Genomic DNA, 10,312 nt, shown 5'->3' on the forward strand with positions numbered 1-10,312 from the left:
CATCTTCGTCTGCTCATAAACACTGAGAAGATAAAACCAGCACGATGAATGAATCACATCCCAAAAGACTTTTCCATAAAAATGTCTGACCAACATCCACCAGAGACCAGCTGACTGCGACTCCTCACAAATGAACGATTACAACATTAAATATTTATGCAGAAGTGTAACCATGTGATTCAAGTCTATGCTCTAGAAACAGCTTTCATTAGTGCTGTGGGAAACTGCTGCTCTTTAGCAACATGCTAATGTTAGCATGTTGCTCACAACCACGTCCTGTGTTTAAGTTTAGTGTTTTAGCATTGGCCTTAGCTGTTATCAGTCACATTTAACACACTGTAAGAAGACGTAACTGTGAACATCTGGAACATCTGGACATGTTTGTGTGTCACCACAGACTCTGCTCATGATCCTCCCTTTGTTTAGATAAGACGATGAACACAAACGCACACCTGGTGAAGTGGCGACGCCCCAACACTCCAGAACACGATGTTGGGAAATGTGTTAATGGCTGAGATGCAGGTAGAGACTGAGCTGTGGGAAGTTATTAACTTATTAACCAAAGTTAAGCAGATGTTTCCTAAATCTGCTGACGTTCCGTTGAGCAAGGCACTGAAGCCTGCAGGTTTGTCTCAACTAAAGTAGATGATGCAACCTTTTCCTCTGAAGTGAATAAAGTCTTAATGACACACAGATTTATCATTTTAAGCTCATTTTGAGGCCATGGAGCGACTGAAGGGTTAAAAGCTTTGATCAGTTCCTTGTTCGTAGATGCTGCTCGAGGATCAACACGGCTTTACTCCGTTGCAACACAAACACCATCAGACCTGCCTGAAGGCACTCGTCTAGACGTCGCCCCTTCAGCCTCCTCCCTTTTCTCTCCTCGTCAGCTCGGTCTGAAGCCGCTGCTCTCTTCTCCATCTGCACCTTTACTTCCTTTAGATTCATGATTCCCTCTTTCTCTGCACTCAGTCATGTCCTGCAGCTCAACTTCTCTGGCAGGTTTTTTCCTCCTCTTCCTCTTCACACTTCAGAGCATCAACTGGACACATGGTGAGTAACAGATACACTGAACCTCAGGTTTTGACCGTAAGGAGGATCCAGTGCAGCACGTACTGTACCACGGATTAGACAGTGGAGCTTTGTAACTGCTTTGGACCAAGGCTTTTGTTGCATGTACAAAAAAGGACTAGAACAAAAGCCGAGGACGCCTCAGACCTCATGTCCTAATGAAATATGCAGCTCAGGCTGAGGCTCAGATGGCAGCGGGCGGCGGCTACTGGACCACAGCTGACCCGGCTCAGGCCTTTCAGTATCTGTGGTTCATTTAACGTTTTGGTTCTTTGCTGCTTCATGCTGTACTTCATTAAACATGCAGACACAGTGCTTCCTGATGTGATGCAACACGTCTGTCAGACCAACGCCAGCAACACGTGTCTGCGTGGATTAAGTGAAGACATTAATAATTTGTGTCCTTCAGCTCAGTCCTTGTCTCCACTGGATTACGAGCTTCCAGAGATTGATGGTTCTGCTGTGGACGACACCTGCATGTTCTTTTCACAACCTGACACCACAGGGACAGAAGTCGCCCCCCCACCCGTCCCCACAGAGGGCCCCACCACTACGTTGTCCCCAGCGGTGAGTTCTCATTACGCTCCATCCTGTGGGGATGAATGTACAGAACACAAAACAACATCTAAATGAAAGAAATAAACATGTTTGTTCATTTAGCGTTCATCTTTTACCTAATAAATGACGTGCTGTTGAATCATCCTGAAGCTGCAAGAAGCGCGAGCGCTAACCATGTGTAGCATGTCGATGGTTAGACATCATGACATAACTCTGTACTGTAACAATAGATTTGATTCCGTCAGCCTTATTTTAAGTGTAAATCTTGAGCAGGTAGTGACTACGACTGAAAAGCCAACAGTCCACATGACAGGTGCCAAAATCACTGGAGCACCGGTCACTCCAGTCACACCAGTCACTCCAGTCACACCAGAGCCAAACCCGGCACCAGGACCAGGACCGGGACCAGTCCCCGACACCCAGTCCGACCTCGCTGCCCGCCTCCTCGCCTACCTGTTGTCCAACAGCAGAGGACACGGTTACCATGGTTACAGTGCACCATCAGACAGCGACGAGATGGCGCCAACACCTGTAAAGGCTTTAAATGGGAACAGGTGGAATGTAGGTTTGTTTTCCTCAGATTCCAGTGACGAATCATGAAAACAAAGATGATTGACAGATGTCTGTAACAGCAGCTGTAGCCATGAGCTTCACTGTCAGACAATATTTATTCACTACAATTCCAGCAAACTACATTACTGTACATGTCTTGAGAATTGTTCAGTTAAAAAACAAAATAATTCATTTTTTATCGTAATACTTTCAAGTGATTGTGTTAATGTTAATGTCAGTCTGGTAATAATCAGTGGACTGATAATAAAAGTGAGGATGTTAATGCTTTTGTGTGTGGCTCGTATCAGGGCTGTCGCGTCTGCACTGCTGTGGTTCTGATGATGGATGTCTGCTTTTCTTCTGATCTTTAGCGATGACCCTTTTTTTTACCTAAAAAACATTGGAAAAATCTGGTTATTTTGTCAGGATGTAACAACAGCTCAGACCTGAGCCCAAGAACAGCCACAGTCAGATATTCCTCACATTACACTGGTCTTATAAACAACCGACAGTGGGTACAGTCTGATTTCTGAAGGAAGTATTTATACATGTGTTTAGTTCTGTTGTTGGGTCATTTCTTATTCAGAACAATGTATGAAGGTTGAGTTTAAGAATTACGTTTCCAGAGACTTGACTTATTTGGAGACAACATGTGGCTCAATTTGTGATTTGTGTGGACAAAACTGCAGCAGTGTCAAATATCCTGTGTTTGGCTGTAAAATTCAGCTTTTAACTTGACTTTAAATTTGGTTTTTGGGATCACATAACAATATAATGACGGCTCTGCTAATGTTCCATAAATCAGCCTTTTTTTTGGGTTATTTTGGGACCAGGGCTGTGTCTGTGGCGATTGTACCGTCTCTTCCTCTGAGCTCCGACAGCCCCACAATGGGCACATCTGGGAAACAGGCGTCAACCTTCGTGGGCTCCGCAGGACCCCCGCTGTGCACAAAGTTACAGTCATCAGACTGTTCCACCATCAGACTCTTATCTGACACCTGAAAGGGTTCAGAACAGCTGGTTTTCGGTTTTGATTCCGTACAAACCAAAACATGCACTTCTAGCTGTGCTCCACCTGCGACGCTGTAATGGGAGTCGTCAGTGACGGACGTCCCGGTCGACTGGAAATGCCTCCGTGACGCCGCGGCCTCTCCCCATATCTGCAAACACACAGAGACTCAGCTGGGGTTTCACTGGTCTGTCACTGCACTCCTCTCATGTCACGGCAAATCGCTGGATCAGCATTCACTCATTAACCGCATGACAGCAGACTAATGTGGCTTCACCTCAGAAGGTGAATCTGTTTGTAGTCAAAATACCCTCCATGAGCTCAGGCAGGATTTGGGCCCAAATGAGCCCACGGTGGTGGTTCTAGGGTTTAAGGTCCATGCTGTGAGGGCGTTTGTACCTCAGGCTGAGGCCCACAGGGTGGAAACCCGTCTCCAGGGGGAGGTGATCGCTGAGAGGGGGGCTGCTGGCACCGATGAAGGAGAAGGAGGGAATGAGAGGCGTGGGAGGTGGAGGAAGCAGCAGAGGAGGCGACGAGGGAGCGGGAGGTGGATCGGACTCATGCGTGAACTCATTCAGTATCATGGTGTCCATGTTGTGCAGGACGAAGCCCCCTGTCCAGGCTCTAAGGCCTGGGGTCAGTGCAGGCCGAGGTGCCAGGCTGGAGAGTGGGCTTTGAGCCAGCAGCGGCCGAGCTGTTGGCTGCCATAGATCCTCCTGGGTTCCTGCAGCGCCGTCGCCCGTCAGAGGAGGCGCGTGGAGCGTCGGACCGCCGCCCGGACGCCCCGAGGCCGTGGCCTCAGGACGCGTGGTTTCAGGAAACGTGGCTTCAGGACGCGTGGCTTCAGGACGCGTGGCTTCGGGACGCGTGGTTTCGGGACGCGTGGTTTCGGGACGCGTGGTTTCGGGACGCACGGCTTCGGGACGCGCGGCTTCGGGACGCGCGGCTTCGGGACGCGCGGCTTCAGGACGTGTGGCTACGTGCGTGTGGGAGGTGCTCCTGCTCCTCCAAAACCCCTGACTCGTCTCTGATTTAAAGGTTCTGCTCACGTCCATCACGTTCGTCTCCGCGGTGCTTCGGCAGCCACTGTGTAAACTAATGCAACGAGCGGCTTCTCGGTTTTCTGGCACCTTTAAACAGTCTTGTTCGGCCTCTGATGAAACATCTTTCAAATCGCTCCCATTTGCGGGAGCTTCAGGTAAATCAGAAGAAAAGCCTTCTGCTATTGTACAAACATCAGGTTGGTGTCTGGATTCTGAACCAGAGGCTTTTCCTTTTGTGCTCATTGAAGCCCTTGTTGTATTGTAGAACCTGGACTGTCTGGACACTAAAGAACCTGATTTATTCCCTACGGTTCTAGGGAGGCTTGACGGCTGCTTTCCTCTCATTTTCTCCTGCTTCTCGTCGTTCTGCTCCGTTCCTCTCAGAACCTTCTCATCCACAGCTCCAGGAGGTTTCCTGTTCTTGCCTCTGGGCTTTTTGTCATTCCCATCATTCTTATCTTGTCTTGGGGTTTTCATTATTTTGGGAAGGGTAGCGTTTTCTCTGTGTTCTTTTTGGATCTTCGCATTCAGCTCCTCCATGAACCTGTGTAGATTCACAAAGTTAAAGTCCGTCAGACCAGATTGTTCTGTCAAAGCAGCAGCTGTACCGTCTGCATAGTGAACAAACACATGGATGTACCTGATGTGGAAACAGTCCAGAGTGAACAGAGGATGTTCCAGAAGCTGTGAACACTGAGCTCGTCCTTCTGGATCCATCTGCAGACAGCGCTACAAAAGACACAACAGAATGAATGAACAGCTGGATTTCTGATCATTAACTCCTGTATGTGTTTTAATGTCAGCGGAGCTATGGTTTATTTAATGTGGACACAGTCAGAGCTTTAGTCAGTTTATTTTAAATGTATTTCTAGTTTTGTGTTTATATTCCCTTCAACAAAGACTGATGACTTGTCAGTTAAGTCAAGTTAAATCAGGTCCCCAGGATGTGGTCAGCCTGAAAAACCACGCAGCAGTTTGTGCCTGACGCGTCTGAACATCTGCGATCATTCTGAGACACTGCCTTCAACCTCCACAGCTCTGACACAGCAGGCAGGCGGTTTATGTCGCTCTGTGGACGGTCCTCAGTGCTGCGTGGACAGTGGTCGACCACCATCATGATGGACTAACTGTTCTGACATTATGACAATAGAGACAAAGCAGGATTTGTACTCCTGAACCTGTTGACGTCTACATACTGTAGAACCTAGAGCTGCAGAAATATATCAGATTTATGAAATATCTAATTGTGGGCAACAGTGGCCCTTCAGTTAAAAAGCAGCAGTAAAAGTATGTGGACCTCATCCCCTCAGTGACCTCACTATGTAAACGTGGGCCGAGCACTTGTCCAGGACTTGTTCCCTCCCCACAGCCGAGCCCCCACGGCGCCGCTGCGATGCTGACCTGCTCACTGACCCGCTCACTGACCGGGTCACTGACCGGGTCACTGACCCGCTCACTGACCCGCTCACTGACCCGCTCACTGACCGGGTCACTGACCCGCTCACTGACCCGCTCACTGACCGGGTCACTGACCCGCTCACTGACCCGCTCACTGACCCGCTCACTGACCGAGTCACTGACCCGCCTACTGACCCGCTCACTGACCCGCTCACTGACCCGCCTACTGACCCGCTCACTGACCCGCTCACTGACCGGGTCACTGACCCGCTCACTGACCCGCTCACTGACCCGCTCACTGACCTGTTCACTGACCCGCTCACTGACCCGCTCACTGACCCGCTCACTGACCTGTGCCAGGTCCAGGGCAGAGGGTGTGATGGCTGGGCAGCGGTCCTGCAACGGGGCTCCAACACAACATTGTGGCAGTCTGACCCCAGAAAACACAGGGTTCCTGAGGAACACGTGCTGGTGATGAGCCGTCAGGCTGCCTGGAAGAAGAAGCAGAACCTGGTAGAACCTTCAGCAGGTGTGTGTGGGTAAAGCGTGTGCTCACCAAAGCATCCGATGATGTGGTAGATTTGGTCGAGGTCCGAGTCTCCAGGAAACAGAGGCTGCCCTGTCAACATCTCTAGAAAGAGGCAGCCGACGGCCCAGACGTCCACAGGTCTGCACACAGGAACAGCCGGTTCCTCAGCGCCTGGAGAACCGCAGCGCCTCACGCAGACCCTGAACGGAACCTACCGTCCGTACTGGGCGTCTCCCACCAGCAGCTCAGGAGCTCGGTACCAGCGCGTGGCCACGTAGTCGGTGTAGACGCCCCCGGCGGCTGAAGGCAGGGTGCGAGCCAGGCCAAAGTCACACAGCTTCACCACGCCGGCCCGAGACACCAGGACGTTCTCTGGTTTGATGTCCCGATGGACGATCTGAGGAAACAGGAGGAGGCTGGAGCACGGTGAGGAACGACTCCCAGCTGCTGTTTAAATGGGTGGTTCCTCTGGTTGGGTTAATTAAACTGGTTGCAAAGTGAGGAATGCAGGTTCTGACCCAATGTGATGGTTCAGACCACGCACGGTCCAGTAGCAGAAGGTCATCAGTCTCCTCATATCATTATGAGCTGGATTTGAGACTCCGAGCTGCTTCTCACCTTCCGCTCATGGCAAAAGGCCGCAGCTCTCAGGATCTGGTACAGATATTGACGGCTGGTGTTCGGGTCGAGCCCCTTCGGATGCTGCTCCAAATCGTCCAGCAGCGTCCGGTCCACGAACTCGAAGACCAGATACCAGCGGCGGCGGCGCTTCCACACCTCCAGAAGGTTCACCAGGTTGTCGTGACTTAGTTTCTGAGCAAATGAGCATTAAAATTAAAAAAACAGCTTTACGCCACAGTAACACTTTCATCTAATGGTGATTTTCCTCCCTGCAAGTTTCACAGCTCTTTGACGAAAACAGAAGCTGGTAGTTCGAATATAAGACGTAGACTCTGTTTGTCTTGTGATTGACAGGTTGCATTGTGTTTTGCTCCGCTCAGGTTTCATGCTCCACGGTGAGTGATTGACAGGTACCCTGAGCAGCTTGATCTCCCTGGTGGCGATCTTCTTCACCGTCTTATCGCTGTCGGAGTCCGTGAACTTCTTGATGGCGACGAGGCGGCCGGTGTCTCGATGGCGACACTTCAGCACGGTGCCGTAGCTGCCCTCCCCGACCAGGCCCAGCGACTCATAGCGCTCCATCCCCGGGGTGAGGATGATCCAATCAGGCCGATTTTAGGGTTCCAAATGTAACTAAGAAAATGCAAGAATAAAAAAAAAATTATAAAATGGTGAGTTGAAAAATGTCCTACTGGAAAAGAATTGGAACAGTAAATCATAATAAAATAGTAAAAAAAAAAAAAAAAAAAAAACTTAAGAGAAAAAATGATACTAAAACATATTTTTAAAATTAATTAATTAATTCAGCCAAAAATGATGATGAAAATGAAACATGCGCAATAGACAAACTGACAGTTTCATCCTTTCATTGACAAACGCTGTTAAACGCTTCAAACACAACAACACTTTTACTAAAGCAAGAGACGTAGAGACTCCAGCACACACTGACCTGCTGTCCGCTGAAGTCTGCGTAAATGTAGCACCTGTTTGAGCGCGTGCACCGCAGCTTCCGGGTCGTCGCTTCTAGCGCCTTCTAACCGTAAACACTGGAGTAACGTATCGTTTCGCGCGTGCAGGTTACTACGTCCACGGCGGTCACCCGAGAACACCACTGGACACCCTGCGTCACGCAATTACCCGACAACGCGTTGCCATAGTGACGCCTCCCACCAAGCACTGACGTCATCAGCATTCGCTGTTGGCCATTTATGTGTAATTTATTTGTTTTTATTGATCTTAATTAAATGTCAACTTCAGGTCGCACACTATGCGCATTCTTAGTTTTTATATTCTGCCGTTTACAAGTATTACACTCGTATTTAGGTACATTGTACTGGTTTTTAAAACTTTTTAAATACTGCAGTTGATGATAAACAGTTGAATATTACTTTTGTTTCTAAATCCCCTGAATACCAGATGTGTATTGTGATGTTTATTTTACACTCATATCTAAAATTACATTTAAACAATTGCAATAATTTAAATTTCTGCAATATTTGGCAATAAATGCAATCATAATCTCTTCAGCAAACCAGCAGCATCTGTGTTTGGGTTAATGACAGTGACCAGTGAGTGAATGATCAACCATTACCAGATTATCTGAATATTTTAATGAAAAAATAGTATTATTTTACAATGACAAAATACAGTTTGTTTGTATGTTCATAAAACTAGTGAAAAGTAGTTTGAAAGTGAGCAAAATGTTGGAATATGTGCCAGTTAATCGGGGTTTTCTGCCAGTTTTCTGATTTCTGCCAGCAGCTCGGAGAAAGACGGCCGTCCCTGAGCCGTCTGCACCACCACCGAAGAAGAGAAGCAGACACGAGGGGGAGAATTAGGAACATCGTCAGGTCAGTGCTCAAATAGACAGCATGAAGCGACGCAGTGAGCACCTCGTGCCAGCAGTGGTACATGATGGAGTAGAGCGGGTGCGAGGCGCGATGCGGCCGGTACAGACGGATCCCTCTGGTGATGTCGGAAACCACCTCCAGGTTGGAGCGGTTCTCGAAGGGAGTGCGGCCCTCAGAGTAGATCTCCCACATCACCACACCTGCACAGCACCAAGGCTCTAAGACCACTGACGTGTTCATCATGTGATTTAGCTTCAAACATATGAGTGCCTGTGACGCATTTGGGACAGTTGTATAATTTAGACAGATAATTATGATTAGATAGTTATAGAATAGTTACGTAGAGGTACAGAGAGTTAAGTAAATATCTAGTATCTCTAAAAAGCTGAGTTCATTAGCTTTAATTTGAAAGGGGAGGAGGAAGCTGGGTTCAGACTAATGGGACGGTGGCTGCTCACCAAACGACCAGACGTCCGACTTGCTGCTGTATTTACTGTAGTGGAGAACTTCAGGAGGAGACCACTTCACTGGGAACTTGGCGCCGCTGGAGCTGGTGTACTGGTTGTCTAGAACGTACCTGGAAACACAAACACAGGGTTTAAGAAACACAATGTCTAAAAAGGTTTTCAAGTTTAAATGAAGTAGATTCCCATGAAGTAGTTTTGGAACATGATAAGAGAAGACGCATTCACTGGGCCGATAGCCACATTCAGGTTACACATGTATATTTCATGTACACAGGATGTGTTGAGTGGTTTGTCTCAACCACGTACAACATCCTGTGTCACATGTAAAAAAGCGTTGACCGTCATTCTTTCCACAAGTAGAGGTGGCTACAGTAAAAAGCAGAGCTTCAACCAGATGCCACTTTCTGCTTCTATCTATTTATCTCTTATTTTCTATACTTTACTAGATCGTTTTAGTACAAATACACATTCAAAGCAGTTTTGTTTCTTATTATCCTTCAACTCAATAACACAAGGAGTCAAATGTTCTGACGGGATAAAAACATTTTGTATAGTATGTTTAAAACTGGATTTTGTAATCATTATTAACATTAGGGATGCTCTTATTTCTGGACACAGTTACTGGTCTCTCTTGTTTCTAGTGTTAACGTCAAATAAACCATAGTTGCTTGAAAATGTGTCATTATCAGAAAGCTTGCCTTGAGTTGACCAGAAATGAAACCTCACCTGGTCATCCCGAAGTCGCTGACCTTCACCACGTTGTGCTCGCTGACCAGACAGTTCCTGGCCGCCTGCACGAGAGAATGATGAACGGAAGCGGATGCGAGGTTTCATTGCATTTGTTCAGCTCAGAGTGCACACGCTCGCACTCACCAGGTCTCTGTGGATGAAGCTGTGCGTCTCCAGGTACTCCATCCCCTCGCACACGTCCTGGCACATGGACAGCAGCCAGGCGTCCCTCAGGCTCCGACCCTTCTGCCGCAGGAAGTTCAGCAGGCAGCCGTTGTCCATGAACTCCGCCACGATCAGCAGGGGGCGCTGCTGCAGGCAAACGCCGTACAGCTGCACCAGCTTGGGGTGGCACAGCCTCCTGACGGGTCAACACACACACGGGTCAGCCGCTGTCAGAGGCGCCGAGCGCCCTCCCATCGCCTCCACCCTTACATCATGACCTTGGCCTCCTCGATGAAGTCCTCCTCACACATGGCCCCCTC

At 48.5% G+C, this 10,312-nt stretch overlaps 2 protein-coding genes across 9 annotated transcripts in view; both read right to left on the reverse strand.

The window, feature by feature from the left end:
- Nucleotides 1-882: 882 nt before the first annotated feature.
- Nucleotides 883-8,216, reverse strand: LOC114868041 (cyclin-dependent kinase-like 2). 7 transcript variants are annotated; one of them, XR_005898439.2, is made up of 11 exons: nucleotides 7,731-8,216; nucleotides 7,196-7,414; nucleotides 6,779-6,973; nucleotides 6,376-6,557; nucleotides 6,188-6,300; nucleotides 5,983-6,122; nucleotides 4,874-4,962; nucleotides 3,590-4,777; nucleotides 3,257-3,341; nucleotides 3,038-3,123; nucleotides 883-2,571 (listed from the first exon to the last, which is right to left on the reverse strand). XR_005898439.2 is itself a non-coding variant. In XM_041073168.2 (11 exons), the coding sequence occupies exons 2-11, from the start codon at nucleotides 7,361-7,363 to the stop codon at nucleotides 1,994-1,996; spliced, it is 2,391 nt and encodes a 796-aa protein (XP_040929102.1). In that variant the 5' UTR covers nucleotides 7,364-7,414; nucleotides 7,731-8,216; the 3' UTR covers nucleotides 883-1,993. The 7 variants fall into 7 exon arrangements, 4 of the variants coding, with proteins under 4 accessions (XP_040929102.1, XP_029027187.1, XP_040929111.1 ...); XR_005898441.2 differs by having other exon boundaries at nucleotides 3,228-3,341; XM_041073168.2 differs by having other exon boundaries at nucleotides 883-2,082; nucleotides 3,038-3,179.
- Nucleotides 8,217-8,368: 152 nt separating this feature from the next.
- Nucleotides 8,369-10,312, reverse strand: part of txk (TXK tyrosine kinase) — a 6,460-nt gene continuing 4,516 nt past the window's right edge. Inside the window, exons 11-16 of one of the 2 annotated variants that reach the window (XM_029172011.3) lie at nucleotides 10,263-10,312; nucleotides 9,972-10,188; nucleotides 9,825-9,889; nucleotides 9,090-9,208; nucleotides 8,674-8,831; nucleotides 8,369-8,572 (exon numbers count right to left, since the gene is read on the reverse strand). The exon at nucleotides 10,263-10,312 is cut by the window's right edge and continues 122 nt beyond it. In XM_029172011.3, the coding sequence (XP_029027844.1) occupies nucleotides 8,501-8,572; nucleotides 8,674-8,831; nucleotides 9,090-9,208; nucleotides 9,825-9,889; nucleotides 9,972-10,188; nucleotides 10,263-10,312 (681 nt within the window). In that variant the 3' untranslated portion in view covers nucleotides 8,369-8,500. Of the gene's footprint in view, nucleotides 8,573-8,673; nucleotides 8,902-9,089; nucleotides 9,209-9,824; nucleotides 9,890-9,971; nucleotides 10,189-10,262 lie in introns of those variants that run through there. The other variant, XM_055513656.1, reaches the window with a different exon arrangement.

Source organism: Betta splendens, chromosome 2 (assembly GCF_900634795.4).
Source record: "Betta splendens chromosome 2, fBetSpl5.4, whole genome shotgun sequence".
NCBI classification, from domain to species: domain Eukaryota; kingdom Metazoa; phylum Chordata; class Actinopteri; order Anabantiformes; family Osphronemidae; genus Betta; species Betta splendens.